Below are 14,994 nucleotides of genomic sequence, written 5' to 3' on the forward strand. Positions count from 1 at the left end.
TTAAGAAGAAACTCATAAATGGGGACTACTCCTGGGGGGATTCTGTGCAAAAAAATTGAAAATTCTGCAACCAAAAATTGAAAATTCTGCACACACATTTTCTGAATTCTGCAAAGTTCTGCACATTTATTTTTTAAAATAACATAATAATTTTTTGCAAATTCTTCTACATTTCAGTGCAATCCAGTATTATCATTTAAATAATAGTACAGAAAACAAAGAGCCTTCACATTTTAGTGATTTCCTTCTGGCAGAAAGTACCAAACTGTAACAAAGAGAATGTTTATCTTCTTCATATAAGAATCAGTCTTCTTTGTGACTCTGAATGATTTTCAAAGTTTCAATATAAATGGGAACACCATACAATTTCAGATAATCTATTTAACTGGGGTGGAAAAAGATAGCTAGGGAGATCCAATCCCCATGAGGAGCCTGGAGGGTTGGATCTTTCCAGTGCTTTGCCAATTAAGGGAAACTATCTTTATCTGCTACTACTCAATCCAGTAGTTTCATTTACATAATAGTACAAAAAACAAAGTGCCTTCATGTTTTTCTCACTTAGTGATTTCCTTCTGGCAGAAAGTATCAGATTATACAGTGAAAATCTTCTCTGCATCTGCATAGTTGGAGACAGTTTATGCAACTGAAGGCCAATGTGGCAATATTTGCAATTCTCTCTTTGACTGAAAACCAAAACACTTGGAGGTCTATCATAGCATGATTCTGAATAGCTTCAGGCACAGTCTTTTCCCTGTACAATTTTAATTCACATTCAGGTACCTCGGAGAAACCAGTTATTGCCTGAAAATACTCATATTGAGGATCAAATAACCTACAAGCCTTCAGATAATTAAGACCTGGTTGGCCAAATGACAAATATTTGTCTCTTTGAAGAGATCTAGACAGGCAAATCTTTCGACAGGACATAAGTTTTCAGCCTCCTTAAATTCAAAGATCTCAGAAGTGCTTTCTGAAGGGAGTTCTAGATGTGAATTGAAATATATCTGCAGTTCTTCCAGAAGATCAAATGCTTTAACAGTGCAAGGTTTCCTACTCTCAAAGGCCAGATTTAAATTGAGAATTCGTTCACATTTTTTGCTAGAAAATTGATCTGTGTGAATGTAGTTAGATCATTCAACATTTTCTAAATAGTGTGCATAGAAACTGGGGAGTTACTGTTACACTCTTCAATGAAGAATTCTTTGTAAAAGTGAAAATTCTTAACATGATACTGAATAGATTGGAACCAGCTGTTCCAATGTATTCCGACAGGACTTGGAGGCATGGATGCTTTAGCAGCTAGAGATTTCTCTTGTACTTTTTTGTTCAAGAAACGCAGGTACTTCGCTTTCCTACTACTAGAGTTATAGAACATGTTTTTGAAGCTCCTTACAAATGTATCAATTAACTGAAAAGGCTTTCTGAATGATTCACCAACTAAGTTAACAATATGTGCCAAACAAGTGATATGCACAGAATTTGGAAACAGTGTAGAGAGCACAGAATTAAAAGCTTTTTCCATATAACTATCATTATCAGTATCGATTACCAAATTGCTGTTGTAATCAATCTGATAACCATTTATCGCTTTGACTACAGCTTGGGCAACAATTAAGTGATTAACAACATCTAAAAACACTATATTTGCCAAAAATGATTTTACATGCCCAGTGCAATCAGGTTCCAATGGTGCAAACAATACATTCAGAACTGATCTTGCATCATCATCACATGTTTCATCAAAGATAATTGCAACTTTTTGATCTTTAAGCATCAGTTGTAACTTTTCTTTTTCTTCATGGTAGACTTCAGGTAAGTATGTCTCAGTCAGTTGGGTCCTTCCAGGAATTGCACCACCATTCCGAACCCTGCTGTTGAGAAATTCTCTTACAAGTGGGTGTTCAATTTTGGACAGTGGGATATTGGCACCTGCGAGTGTCTTCACCCATGCTTTACAAATCTGAAAGAAGAGGATTGAACATTCTTGAGTGCCCTTATCCAAGGTAACTCGCATTAAATAATAAAAATCCCATGAAAGTGAAAAAGTGAAGGGACTTACATCCACACGTTCTTTCTCTGCCTGCATTTTGTTTTTCAGTGTACTTGTGATGGTCTTCTGGCATTTGATTCCTCCGTCCTCCTGTTGAAGTACATCTTCCTTCAGTTTGGTTTTCTGGATGCAAAGTGATCCAGAATCACAGATCTGCAGTCATGATTGAGAACAACATTGCAAATTGTGCAGAATAATTTGTTCCCATCTGCATGCAATTTTTCAGGGAATTCTCGAACACGGGATCCTGGTGTGGACTTTTTTGATGCACGTGAAGGCCGATCATGATGCTGTGCAAAAGAACAAATGTCTCTCTGTTTCCTGCTGACTTCTTGGTTTGACCACTGGGCACATTGAGAAGTACTTGGTTCTTCGGACATATTATTTCCCAGCTGGTTCGTAAAAGACCTGTTATGATGAAGATACTATTAGTTCACTGTTCATAAGACAGTGTTTTTCTTGAAACCCGATGACGAAAAATACTTATTTTCTCCATTCAACTCCCATACTCTGTAATTCTGCAAGGAGACAGCCATCTCACTGGCCCTGACAACTGAAGGAAAGATCTAAGCAGCTGCTGTCACCCCTCCATGAGTGTCCCTGGCAATTTGACACTGCTGGCAGATGAGCCAATTGCTGCTGCTGGCAGATGAGCCAAGCTGGCAGGGACTGTTGCAGTTGTTGCTAACCTCTCCACCTGAGTATTACCAGGGCCCCTTCACTGCATGGGCTCTGATGCAATTGCATCTCCACCTCTGTGGCGTGGAAGTGGCTTCTCTAATGGTTGCATCATGCCACTGCCGTATGGGAGACTTGGGATGAATCCCCATCATGCTCACTGTCTCTCTTACATAATATCAGACATATGCTTTCTCTCACATGCTATCTGTCACACACATGTTCTGTCTTCCCACATACAACTCTCTCTCTCTCTCTCACACACACACACACACACACACTCCCCTCCTCCCATACAGACTCCCAGGTAGACACTACCCACTGGCTCACAACAAACACAAGGGCTCAAACAGTCTCAGGGCCAGGGCCTGGTCTCTTCTTTAGCCCTTCTCTTTCCCCCTCCCCCTTTCTTTCTCTTTCTCTTTCCCCCTTCCCCTCTGTTCCCCTCCCTTCTCCTCTTTTCCCCCCTTCCTCCTTCTTTCCCCCTCCCCCTTCTTTCTCTTTTTCCCTTCCCCCTTCCCTCTGTTCCCCTCCCTTCTCTCTCTCTCTCTTCTCCTCCCAGTTAAGACACCTACCCACTGGTTCACAACAAACACAAGGGCTCAAACATACAGTCTCAGGGCCAGGGCCAGGGCCTGGGTCTCTTCTTTAGCCCCTCTCTTTCCCCCTCCCCTTCTCTCTTTCTTTCCCCTCCCTTCTCTCTCCCTTCTCCTCCTTTTTCCCCTTCTCTCCCTTCTCCTCCTTTTTCCCCTTTTCTTTCTCCCTCCCCCTCCCTTCTCTCTCCCTCTTCTCCTCCTTTTTCCCCTTCTCCTTTCCCCTTCTTTCTCTCTTTCCCCCTTCTCTTTCTACCTCCCCCTCCCCCTGTTTCTCTCCCCTCTCTCTCTCCCTCTTCTCCTTTCTTTTCCCCCTTCCCCTCTTTCTCCATTCCCCCTTCCCCTTTCTCTCTATTTGCGATTGTGTTTTTAGTTTTAAACACGGTACAGCTTGCTAACCTCGAGGCGGTGCCATGCTGCGATGCAATGCCTCCACTCTCCATGCGCCACCTGACTTCGCTGTCCCGGATTGGCCGCTGTCTGTGCGCGGAATGCTTCCGTTTTTTTTTCCTTTTCCGGGGCGGGAGGAAATCACGAGGCAACGGTGAGAAATCTGCACGGCAGCAAGGAAATCTGCGTGGCGGCAAGGAAATCTGTGCGAACTGCGATGATAGAAGAAATCTGCGAGGTGAAGGAGGAAATCTGCGAAGAAGGAATTCTGCATTCCGCAGTAGCACAGAATTCCCCCAGGAGTACTGGGGACCTTCAACCTTGCCTCTTGTTACCTTCTTCACACACCATACTCTTAGCTAACTCCTGCTTATGTAGCCCTGTATGTGGCATGCAAAGTTGCTTCATGACCAACACTGAATCTTGTGTACATGTACAACATGTGTGGAGGTAATTGGAAGTTAGTCATCCTCTCACAGGACTAGATATTCTGCTCCCTTTTTGGTGTCAATAATAAAAGTGTGTGTGAGCGCCTCCATATGTAGCTTTCACTGTTAACCTAATATGACGTGTACTTGCTGAGTGTACTGACACAGTGTCAGCTGCTGTGTGACAAGTTGGGAGGAGGAGTGTAGTACTACTGTGTGATCCACAATGTCCACTGGTGAATAGCAGAGGACATAGAGGCCTGGTGCTGGTGCTACAGACCAGGCACACTTCCACAGACTGCTTGCCACCCCTGTAATGGCATGGCTTGGGGGTCCGTATAATATGTAAGGTAAGAATGACCTTACAAGTAGCATCCAGATCCCGAAGGCAGCCCATCACAGGGATGGCAGTCAGTCTGATGATCCCGGCGGATTCCAATATGTAAATACAGTTCCGTCAGATCCAGGGAAGCTAAGTACTCCCTGCTTTGCACCACCACTATGACAGACCTGAGAGTCTCCATCTGGAAATGGGGAACCTTGAGAGCCACATTTACCTTCTTCAAGACCAGAATTGCATGAAAGGTCCCTTCCTACTTTGGCATAAGAAAATTATTCCTTACCTGCTAATTTTCGTTCCTGTAGTACCAAGGATCAATCCAGACGGTGGGTTATGTCCTCCGTCCAGCAGAGGGAGTCAGACAAAACTTCGAAGGGTGCTGACACATAAGCCAGTGCACCCTCTACAGGAGCTCAGTATAGAGTATATCAAAGCCAGAAGAACAAAACTTGAAAGAGGATGGATCAAGAGTCCCCAATCATAACCAACCGGAAACTGGTCAACTCATGCCAACTAGCAAGAGTTCAGCTTGTGCCTACTAGTAACTCGCAGAAAGAACTGTGAAAACAGGTTGACAAATGCGAAAGAGTCTCGAGCAGTAGGAAAAAGGAAAAGAGCGAGCAGGGAAGAACCCATAGCCCCAGTAAATTATGCGGTGGGCGTCTGGACTGATCCTTGGTACCACAGGAACGAAAATTAGCAGGTAAGGAATAATTTTCTTTTCCCTGAACGTACCAGGATCAGTCCAGACGGTGGGATGTACCAAAGCTTCCCTAAACCGGGTGGGCCCTTGAAAGCCCTGCTCGAAGGACCCTGTCCCTAAGGCACCGGAAATGGACGACGGTAGGTGCAGGCGATAGTGTCTCGAGAAGGTATGTAAGGACCTCCAAGATGAAGACACCACTTGACAGATTTCCTGAGGGGCGACGGACTGCACCTCGGCCTAAGTAGCCGATGGGGAGCGAACAGTATGGGCTTTGTCGCCCAGAGGTGGAGTCCGACCCGCAGCTATATATGCAGAGGCTATAGCTTCCTGGAGCCATCTCGCAATGGTCATCTTCAAGGACGGGGAACCCTTCCTTGGTCCCGAGCACAGAATGAACAGATGATCCGAGACCCGGAAGTTGTTCGTTACCTCCAGGTAGTGAAGAAGCGTGCATTTGGCGTCCAGAGCCCGGAGCGTTCTCGGCTCGTCAGCTGGGAAGGACGGAAGCTCTACTGTCTGGTTCTTATGGAAAATTGAAACGACCTTCGGCAAGAAGGAGGGGACTGTCCGGAGAGATACCCCAGAATCCGTGAACCAGAGGCAGAGTTCCCGACCGAAGAGCGCTTGTAGTTCCCGAGATGTGACGTGGTGACGAGATAGCCATCGGGAAGATTGTCTTGAGGGTAAGATCCTTGATGGTGGCGGTGCGCTGAGGCTCAAAGGGTGAGCCTGCCAGTGTCCGGAGTACTAAATTGAGGCTCCAGGAAGGGCAAGGATCCCTCACTGGGGGCCGTAAGGGCCTCGCCCCGTTGAGGAAACGTGAAATGTCCGGCTGTCCCAAGAAGGAGGTATGATCTTCGTACTGGAGGAGCCACCCCAGAGCGGCCACCTGGACATGCAAGGAGTTGTAGGAGAGCCCTTTGTCCAATCCGTCTTGAAGGAACGCCAGGAGCTGCGGGACTGAGGCCCTCGTGGGAAAAAGACGCCCCTGGAAGAACACCAAGTCTCGAAGACCTTCCAGACCCTCACGTAGGCGATGGATGTCGAAGGCTTGTGGGCCGTGAGAAGAGTTGAGACTACCGCCTCCGGGTGTTCCTTGCATCGGAGACTGCGCCGTTAAAAAGACAGGCCGCAAAACAGAAGCGTTCTGCCTGATCGAAAAATACTGGTCCCTGATGGAGCAGCTGAGGAAGATGTCCCAGGCGAAGCTGACCGTCCACCACCAACTGGAGAAGATCGGCGAACCAGGGTCGACCGGACCATTCGGGGGCCACTACGATGACAGGACCCAGATGGTGCTCTATCTTCCGGATGACCTTGCCCACCAGAGTCCATGGGGGAGGATATGTAGAGGAGGAGACGGTGAGGCCATGGGAGCACTCCTTCTGCCTCCCGCTCCCGACAGCGGCTGAAGGATCTGGCTGCTGTGGCGTTGAGGGACGTCGCCAAACCCAAGCGAGGCTGCCCCTAGCAATGAACGATGAGTTGCCGCGCCTCTTCGGGGAGAGTCCACTCCCCAGGATTCAGTCGCTGACGGGTCAGGTAATCTGCCTGCACGGTGTCCACGCCCGCGATGTGGGAGGGCGCCAGGCACTGCTCCGCCCATGTCATCAGACGGGCCGTCTCGAGCGCTACATGTCGACTCCTTGTGCCACCTTGCCGGTTGATATATATGACGGTGGTCGCGTTGGCCGAGAGGATGCGTACCACTCGATTCCGCACCAGAGGAAAGAAGTGGATGAGGGCCAAGCTGTGCCCGCAAACTGCCCCCCATCCGGACAGACTGACATCGGTGGTGACTACCACCCAATCCGGGATTTCAAGCGAAAGACCTTATGCCAGATGCCGCGGGTCCAGCCACCAACGCAAGCTATCCTTGACCTGCTGGGGGAGAGGTGGAATGAATTGGTAATCCTGCAAGACCGGCTTCCAGCGGGATAGCAGGGCCGCCTGAAACGGCCGTAGGTGAGCAAAAACCCAATGGACGAGGTCGATTGTGAACGCCATGGGCACTGGCAGCATAATAAAAAGTTGTATCTGTTCCCAAAAGGCCAGAGCTGTGTCCGGGCGCAGTAAGACCTTGCCCTGAAGAGTATCGAACCGTGCTCCCAAAACGTCCAAGGACTGAGAGGGTGTGAGGGAACTCTTGGTGAAGTGTACTACCCAGCCCAAGGATGGGAGGAGCTGTACGACCCTGGAGACTGCCGCCTGTCCCTGTGCGAAGGACTTCGCCCGAATGAGTCAGTCATCCAGGTAGGGATGCACAAAGATCACCTCTCGCCTCAGAGACGCCACCACCACTGCCATGATATTTGTGAAAGGCTGCGGGGCGGCCGTCAGGCTGAAAGGAAGAGCCCGGACCTGAAGGGGTTGATCCAGGATCTTGAAGCGAAAGAACCGCCGATGAGCCGGGAGCATGGAAATGTGGAGATAGGCTTCCGTCAGGTCCCGGGAGGCCAGAAAATTCCCCCTGATGTACCGCCGCGATGACAAAGTGCAGGGTCTCCATGTGGAAACAGAGCACCCTGAGGGACTTATTGACCTCCTTGCGATCCAGGATTGGACGACAAGACCCGTCCTTCTTGGGTACGACGAAGTAGATGGAATAATGGCCCGAGCCCACCTCACCGGAGGGGACAGGCTGAATGGCCCCTAGCGTCTGGAGGCGGTCTAGGGGCTGTCGTACCGCTAGCCTCTTGTGAGACGAACCGCAAGGAGAGAAGAGAAACCGGTCCCTTGGCAGGCGGGCAAACTCTAATGCGTAGCCGTTCCTTAAAATGTCGAGGACCCACTGGACTGAGGTAATGTGCACCCACTCCTCGTAGAAGAGGGAGATGCGACCCCCGTTCCGAGGGAGAGAGGAGTGGGTGAGCCTGACATCATTGAGAGGATTTGTCGAGGGACCCCTGACCCGGCACCTCCTGGGCGGGTCTGCAATCTAGAAAGGAATGGGTCCAGGACTGGGATCTGGAAGAAGACGCCCTGGGCCCCGCCGGTCAGTACCCCCGGTAATGACTCTGAGCCCGGGGTCGCGACCTGGAGGGATTGAAGGCCCTGGAAGTCCTCCGACGATCCTCAGGAAACCGGTGGACCGTAATCTCTGCCAGAGACTTGATGATCTGATCGAGGTCTTCCCCAAAGCAGAACTTGCCTTTGCAAGGAAGCGAGCCCAGGCTGGTCTTGGAGGAGGAGCCTGCCGACCAGTTGCGGAGGCCCAGAAGATGTCTCGCTGACACCGCCGAGTCCATAGATCTCGCCAAGACTCGGAACAAAGCATATCGGGCGTCCGTCCCGTATGCTATGGCCGACACTAGGCGGTCAGCTGGTGGCAGGGATTGAGATGTGAGCGGCTGTTGAACCCCAAGGAGACTCGCCCTCTGGGCGAGGAAGCTGCAGGCAGCCGCGCGTAATCCATGTGCCGAGACTTCAAAGACTCTCTTAAGGCAGATTTCTAGCTTCCTGTCCTGGAGGTCCCGAAAGGCCATGCCACCCGTGACAGGGATAGTTGTCCTCTTGGTAAACGCCGGCACTGCCGAATCCACTTTTGGCCCCTTGAGCAAGTCCAGGAAGTCCTCCGGTAGAGGATGGAGCTTCTCCATAGCCCATCCGACCTTTAGGAAGGATTCGGGAGAGTCCCACTCCCTGGTCAATAGTTGTAGCAACGTAGAATGAGCGTGAAAGGCCCGAGACCGGGGGCGCAACCCCGCCAGGACTGGGTCCCCCTTTCTAGCTGACGATGCACCACTGGAGCAGAGGGTCCCAGCGGCTCAGGAGAGGGATGAAGATCCAACTCCTGCAGGATCTGGAGATTCTCAAGTTCATCTCTCCCGAAGATGTAGAGCACCCGCGGGTTGCCTCCCTCTAGCTGTGGCTCAGCTAGGGGATCATCCGGCTGGTCCAGGGGAGGGGTCTCCCCCCTGGCCCGGGTATGCGCCCTCTCCTCCCCGTGCGGAAGGGGCAAAGTGGACCCTGGGGCCCCCATGTGTAGTCCCTGAGACACTGCCTGGTGCGCTCTGGTCCCCCAGCGGAAGATCCGTGAGGCGGGGGAAGCACAGGGGGAAGCACAGTGAAGATTCTTGCAGGAGAACTGAATGTAGCACAAGAGTAACACTGACAGCCAATGCTCTGTACTCAGTAGTACAAATCCAGGGTTGACTGTTGCATAATTTCTCTATTTACCTTTGTATTCCCAACCCATCTATAAGATAGTACTGTCTGAAACTCTAGTATTCTTTTTACAGTGTAAACTTTCAGCTGTAAAAACTTTGTGTTTATGACAAAGACTGGGTAGAAAGAAAGGAGAGGAGGATCCATACTTTGTGATGTTATGCTCTAATTAACTTTGATTATATTATGCTTGTCCTAAAGAACTAGGCATAACTGTCCTCCCTCACCAAGGTTGGACCACACACTTATGAAATGTGCTCTTCTTGCTGACCTTGACATTTTGTTCTACGGTTTTGTTCTCATTTGTCGCAAGACATTCAGCTTGTTGCTTATACTACACTCCCATAGGACACGTATAACTGTAGCGCATTGCCCCTTGCATTGGATTCAGTTATTAGGTTTTAGAATAATTTTCCAGTCCTTGAACTACAGTGCCATCGTGTGGCAGTTTTATCCTTTCCAAAATGTCATGAGAAAAACTACTATAAGGATAAACTGGTTAACTGTTAAGAAATATAGTGTTAGAACCTTTGATTTTTTGTTTATGGAAGCAGACTTATGATAGAAAAAACCCAGAGCTGCATAAGAGATCTTCCATAAATAACTAAGATATAATAGAGAGAATTTTAGAGCAGGAAAGGATGTTTATCCTGGAGAATGGACTAAGAGGTCTATCTATGCAGATATGCTAAAATCAGGCATTAATGCAGATCAATTCATCAATTTTAATGCATGTGTTAGCAGTACATTTTACACATGCGTTACTAAAGGGAGTGAAACCTTAAGTAATCATGCATTAATAGTGCCCCAGAGATACCGCTCCATTCCCACATCGTCCTCTCAAAGACAGAAGCAGGAAAGAACTCATTGGTGCCAAAATCAAAATGGTGCTAGAGGTCAATGCTAGAAGGGGAAGGGTGGGCTGGCCAAGCAGCCTGCCATAATTATCCAGAGGATAGAGACCAAGCCTCAGGTGGAGAAGAAGTGCACAGGGGCTTTGTTGAGGAAAGAGGGACATCATGGCCCACTGTTGCCATCGGGTTCGGGACCTGATCGATGGGAAAGTGCAAGTCCTTGGACCACAGCACAACCCAGGGCAAGGCTCCAAGGTACGCACCGTGGGTAGGCGAGCGCATCTGGGCACAGGTTGAGTGAAACTGAAATCCTCTTGTCTTGGAACGTGGCTTAAACTTGTAACATAGCTTGAAGGCCTCGCAGAACCTGCATGCACAGGAAGTGAGACCCAGCAATGCAATGCTGGTCTCTGGGGTAGCCCTTCGGCCACTGTGAAAGCCTTTTAGGACTTGCTGCTTGGGAATGGCTTGAGCATCAGGACAAACGGAGGCGAGGACTAAAGATGATTCTGGAGATGAGGACTTATCGAAGGCACTGGAGACTTGGGGTTTAGACAAAGGCTTGGAACTTAGATGAAGGTTCTGTTCGAAGGCTCTCAGATTTGGGTTCAGGTTCAGGTTTCAGATTCAGGTTCAGAGCGAGCCCTACACAGCCCGTGGGATAGTCATGGACCATGCCATATGCGGAGCAGACTCTGGACTTGAAACATAATGAAGACTTGGCACTGGAAAAAGCCCGAGGGCTAGTCGTGGACCACGCCATATGCAGAGCAGACTCTGGGCTTCAAACATAATGAAGACTTGGCACTGGAAACATGATGAAGACTTTGGGAGAGTCCTGTGCCGCTGTGCAACCTGTGGGCTGGTGGCAGACCACACCGAAGGCAGAGTAGACTCTGGACTTGAGACTTGGACATGGACAGAAGATGGGACAAGGAAATCTGAAGACCAGGAACGCGGGAACGCGGGCTGGCCGTTGGCTGGCAGGCGCAACTATCCCTGTGAGCCACAGGTGTCTCCCTCAGTCTTCTTTTTTCCGCTCTGCAGTAAGCATAGTGGTTAGGAGCTCTTTGAGAAATTCTAACACTTTTTCCGCACGGAAACACTTGAACTTTTACTTCACAAACACTCTTCCCTGCACGGGTCTCCCTTCGCGTACGTTTATTCGACACTCGGTGAGTACTAAGCCCTGTTTTTTTGGTCGGTTCCTGTCACCTCCAGGGCCTGCCAACCGACTGTGGCCTTCTCTCTCCCTGTGTTTTCAGTTAGTCACACATAGCCTGCGAGTGTCCCTCTGTGACACTCTGCCTGGTTATTAGCGCTACTGGGACAGGGACTTCCACAGTTTCCGTTGCCGCCAGGGCCCCTGTCGATTTCAGACACTTCGATTTCCTCGGTACCCTCGCGCAGTCGATGCCCCCATCACTACCATCGGTACCCCCTTCAGACTGTCCTTGATTCTTAGATTCCATCGGTACCCCTCCCCCCGCGATACTCTGATGCCATCGTCCCTGCATCGTTTCTATCAGTGCCATCCATGTTTTTCATCCATGGCGCTGATTTTTCCTTGGTTTTCCTTGGTGCCATCATTGCCCGGATGGATGCCACTGACACTCACCTTTGTGTCATCGGTGCCATCCATGCCAGGGTCGATGTCATCGTCACCCAGGGCACTTCCATCGATGCCAGGGTCATTTCCATCGGTGCCCAGGACACGTCCATCGATGGCCAGGTCTATTCCATCGATGGGCATCGATGCCAGGTCCATTCCATCGATGGAATCGATGCCAACATCGATTCCATCGGTGCCCATGTCTGTGCCATCGATGCCCATGTCGGTAGCATCGATGCCATGGATGCCATTGGTGCCCGAGTTGATCCAATCGATACCGTCGACACCCGTGGCCATGCCGTCGGTGCCCGCCTCCATACATCAATGCCCTTGACGCCCACGTCGTTCCATCGGTGTCTTCGACGTTCCTATCGTTGGGGTCATAGACGCCATCGATGCCGGTATCATTTTTCCAATGCCAACTATGTTTTTTTCGATTATTCGATGCCACATTGTTCCCATAGATACCTACACCGATGCCGTCAGTGCTTCCATCACTGTCATCATTGCTCTGCCCGAGTCATCGACGTTTTTTCATATATATATTTTTTACAATATCCTCGGGGCCACTTCGGCCGCCATCGACAACGTCAATACCGACATAGCACCGCCACGTAATGCCCTCGCCTGAAAACAGTGCTACATGCTTTGGGGTCTTATTAAAGCCCCGTATTAGCCTACGACAGTACATAGTGCCAGGAGCAGTGCAGGCATGCTGACAGTCCGTCATCAGTTGCCATCCAAGACAGCGAAGGCATCCATCTCGGTGCTGGGGAAAGACCAGGTCGAGCACTGTGGCATGCATCGTCACCGACATTTTGACCGTCCGCCACCGACACCATCCAGCACATCGGTGCTATCCTTCTCAATGTTGGAGAATGCTCGGGCCGAGCAACATCACCACTGCCATCGACACTGTTCCGCACGGTATTGGCAGTCCTTGGTGCTTCAGAAACACCGTAACAAGTTCTGAAGAATTCTGCACTAGCGTCACAAGACATCGAGCCGCTGCGACGAGGGCCGGGTCCACGAGCTATTAATTGGCTCCCCTGTTCCCGAGGCGTGCCCCACCGACATCAGTGCGAGATTGTGGCCCTCCACTAATTATGGTGGTAGCGTCAGCCACGCTCAGCCTGTCTCCTCTATACCTGCGCCACCATACCAGGCATCAGAGTTGAGACGGGCGTCTACTCCCTCAATGACTCCTGAAATCCATGGAGCCAGCAATCTTCACCAGCTCGTCCTTCGGTGATCCACCTCGGATGGTAAGTACCCGCTTCTGCGGCATTCCCATTGAGATGTGTTCTCTAATTCGAGCCTCATGGTTCGAAAAGTTCTAGGTCATGTACCTTCCAAGAACCGTATTAGTGTCACATATTGCTATGCCAGCTATGTCAGCCACAATACCAAGAGAACCTCTCTATCTTTTCTTTGGGATTGCATCACGACATCCTCCCGTTTTCAGCAACGAGGCTCTGTACTGATTAATGCTCTGGCTTCTGTTCCTGATTCAGAACCAAAGTTCCAGGTGCATTCGCTGATCTGCTAAACATGAAATCCAGCAAATACTGTCTCAAGTACAAGTCCACCTCGAAGCCTGACGACAGGTCTCGGCGTCTCCTTGTACAGCACACAGAAATGCGGGTAAGACTTTACCGCTCACGCTCCCGTGGGAGGTTACTTGATATCCAGAGTACATCAGCCCCTCCAGTTGGACACCTCCTGGTCTCCCAACTGGCCGGATATCAGAGCGGCCACCCCACTTTGTACCAAGGTTCCCGGTACACTCCCCCAGATGCTACAAAGCGCATAGGGGGGGAGGGGGGTTGGGGAGTTTTAATTATACTATTCTTTCTTTCAACAGAAAGTAGTTACTCTCCGCCCATCCTGGACCTCAGAAATACCAACTTTCTTCAGAAGGCACAGTAAAATGGTATCTTTCATCACCATGCTTCCATATTGCAGTAAGCATATTACCTCTAATCTTTCTATGTGCTTCATGGTGAGTCAACAATATTACAATCCCAAGCTCTGCCGGTTGCACCAGCTTCGGCAACTGGGGTATTTCATTGAATCACTATCGGTGACTGCTGTTTCTCTACGGAGTGCAACATCATTCACACTTTCCTTGCATGGACAGCTGCATAACCACAGTCAGTCCATGCAAGGAGCTCTAACTTCTACATGACTCACTATAAATTACTACCTGGAATTACTGTCACTGCCATAAATCCCTTATACAACATTTCTGGACACCACAGTCACAATGACCTTCCTGTCCAGCAACCACGCAGACATTCTAATAAGTTCTTACATGTCCCTGCGCACATATTCCATAATCTCAGCCCCTCAATTCTTCATTGTTGGGCCATAGGGTTTTTTCACTATGTACTGTCCTCATAGATCCAAAACTGCTATGGGTGAGATTCAGTGAAATTCCATTATCAGTGGGTCTAAGCTGTTCAACCGCTTTCGTCCCTCTTCCATATTGCAGATCTAGAACCAAAACCTAGTCTGCTTCTCATGCTCGCATTTTCTCACGGTTGTAGAGTTTGACCGAACATCTTCTCAATCCAATATGCGTCTGTTCCGCTCCAGGCACAATTTTGCATGTACTTCCTGGAGCTTGTAGCCATGAGTTATATCCTTATGCCTTCCAATACTGCCTCTGCAACAAATCTTTGTGCATACAGACAGACAGCATAGGGACAATGTGCTTTCCAACACACAAGCACGCACAACCTCTTAGCTGCTCTGCAAGGAAGCTGCTCAGCTCTACCCTTGGCCCTTGCTCATTCCATGCATCCTCGAGTCACTTATCTAAGAGATTTACTAAACGCACTAGCAGACCTTCTCCATGTAGGTTTCCATCCTCTGGAATGGTCTCGGACTACATGTGTAACGGGAAAAATCTTCTAACGCTGAGGTCAACCGAACTTGCCTTCTGCATCCAAATCAAACTATACAGTGCACAGATTCTACTCGCTACACATGTTTCCAATGTGTTCCCATAGACGCCTTTCTTCCATCAAGGGCCTCTTAAATGTGTCTCTTCTGCTGCCTCTCATAGCCAGCACTCTTCTAATGTTGAACTGGGACTGGGTTCACTGTTCCTCAGACCCATGTCCTGGCTGAGACCAATCTATCACACCAGTAACCAATTTGCTTTCTCACAA

At 49.4% G+C, this 14,994-nt stretch overlaps 2 protein-coding genes across 3 annotated transcripts in view; both read right to left on the reverse strand.

Annotated features, from left to right (window-relative positions):
- The window catches only part of NME9 (NME/NM23 family member 9), a 316,239-nt gene that overhangs the window by 191,509 nt on the left and 109,736 nt on the right, over positions 1–14,994 (reverse strand). The gene's annotated exons all lie outside the window — the stretch shown is intronic.
- Positions 177–7,368, reverse strand: CGGBP1 (CGG triplet repeat binding protein 1). 2 transcript variants are annotated; one of them, XR_003857424.1, is made up of 3 exons: positions 3,721–7,368; positions 2,060–2,458; positions 177–1,960 (listed from the first exon to the last, which is right to left on the reverse strand). XR_003857424.1 is itself a non-coding variant. In XM_029606191.1 (2 exons), exons 1-2 carry the CDS (start codon positions 2,084–2,086, stop codon positions 1,145–1,147), a joined length of 843 nt encoding a protein of 280 aa, XP_029462051.1. In that variant the 5' UTR covers positions 2,087–2,900; the 3' UTR covers positions 177–1,144. The 2 variants fall into 2 exon arrangements, 1 of the variants encoding a protein (XP_029462051.1); XM_029606191.1 differs by lacking the exon at positions 3,721–7,368 and having other exon boundaries at positions 2,060–2,900.

This window comes from Rhinatrema bivittatum, chromosome 6 (genome assembly GCF_901001135.1).
Source record: "Rhinatrema bivittatum chromosome 6, aRhiBiv1.1, whole genome shotgun sequence".
In the NCBI taxonomy this organism is placed as follows: Eukaryota; Metazoa; Chordata; class Amphibia; order Gymnophiona; family Rhinatrematidae; genus Rhinatrema; species Rhinatrema bivittatum.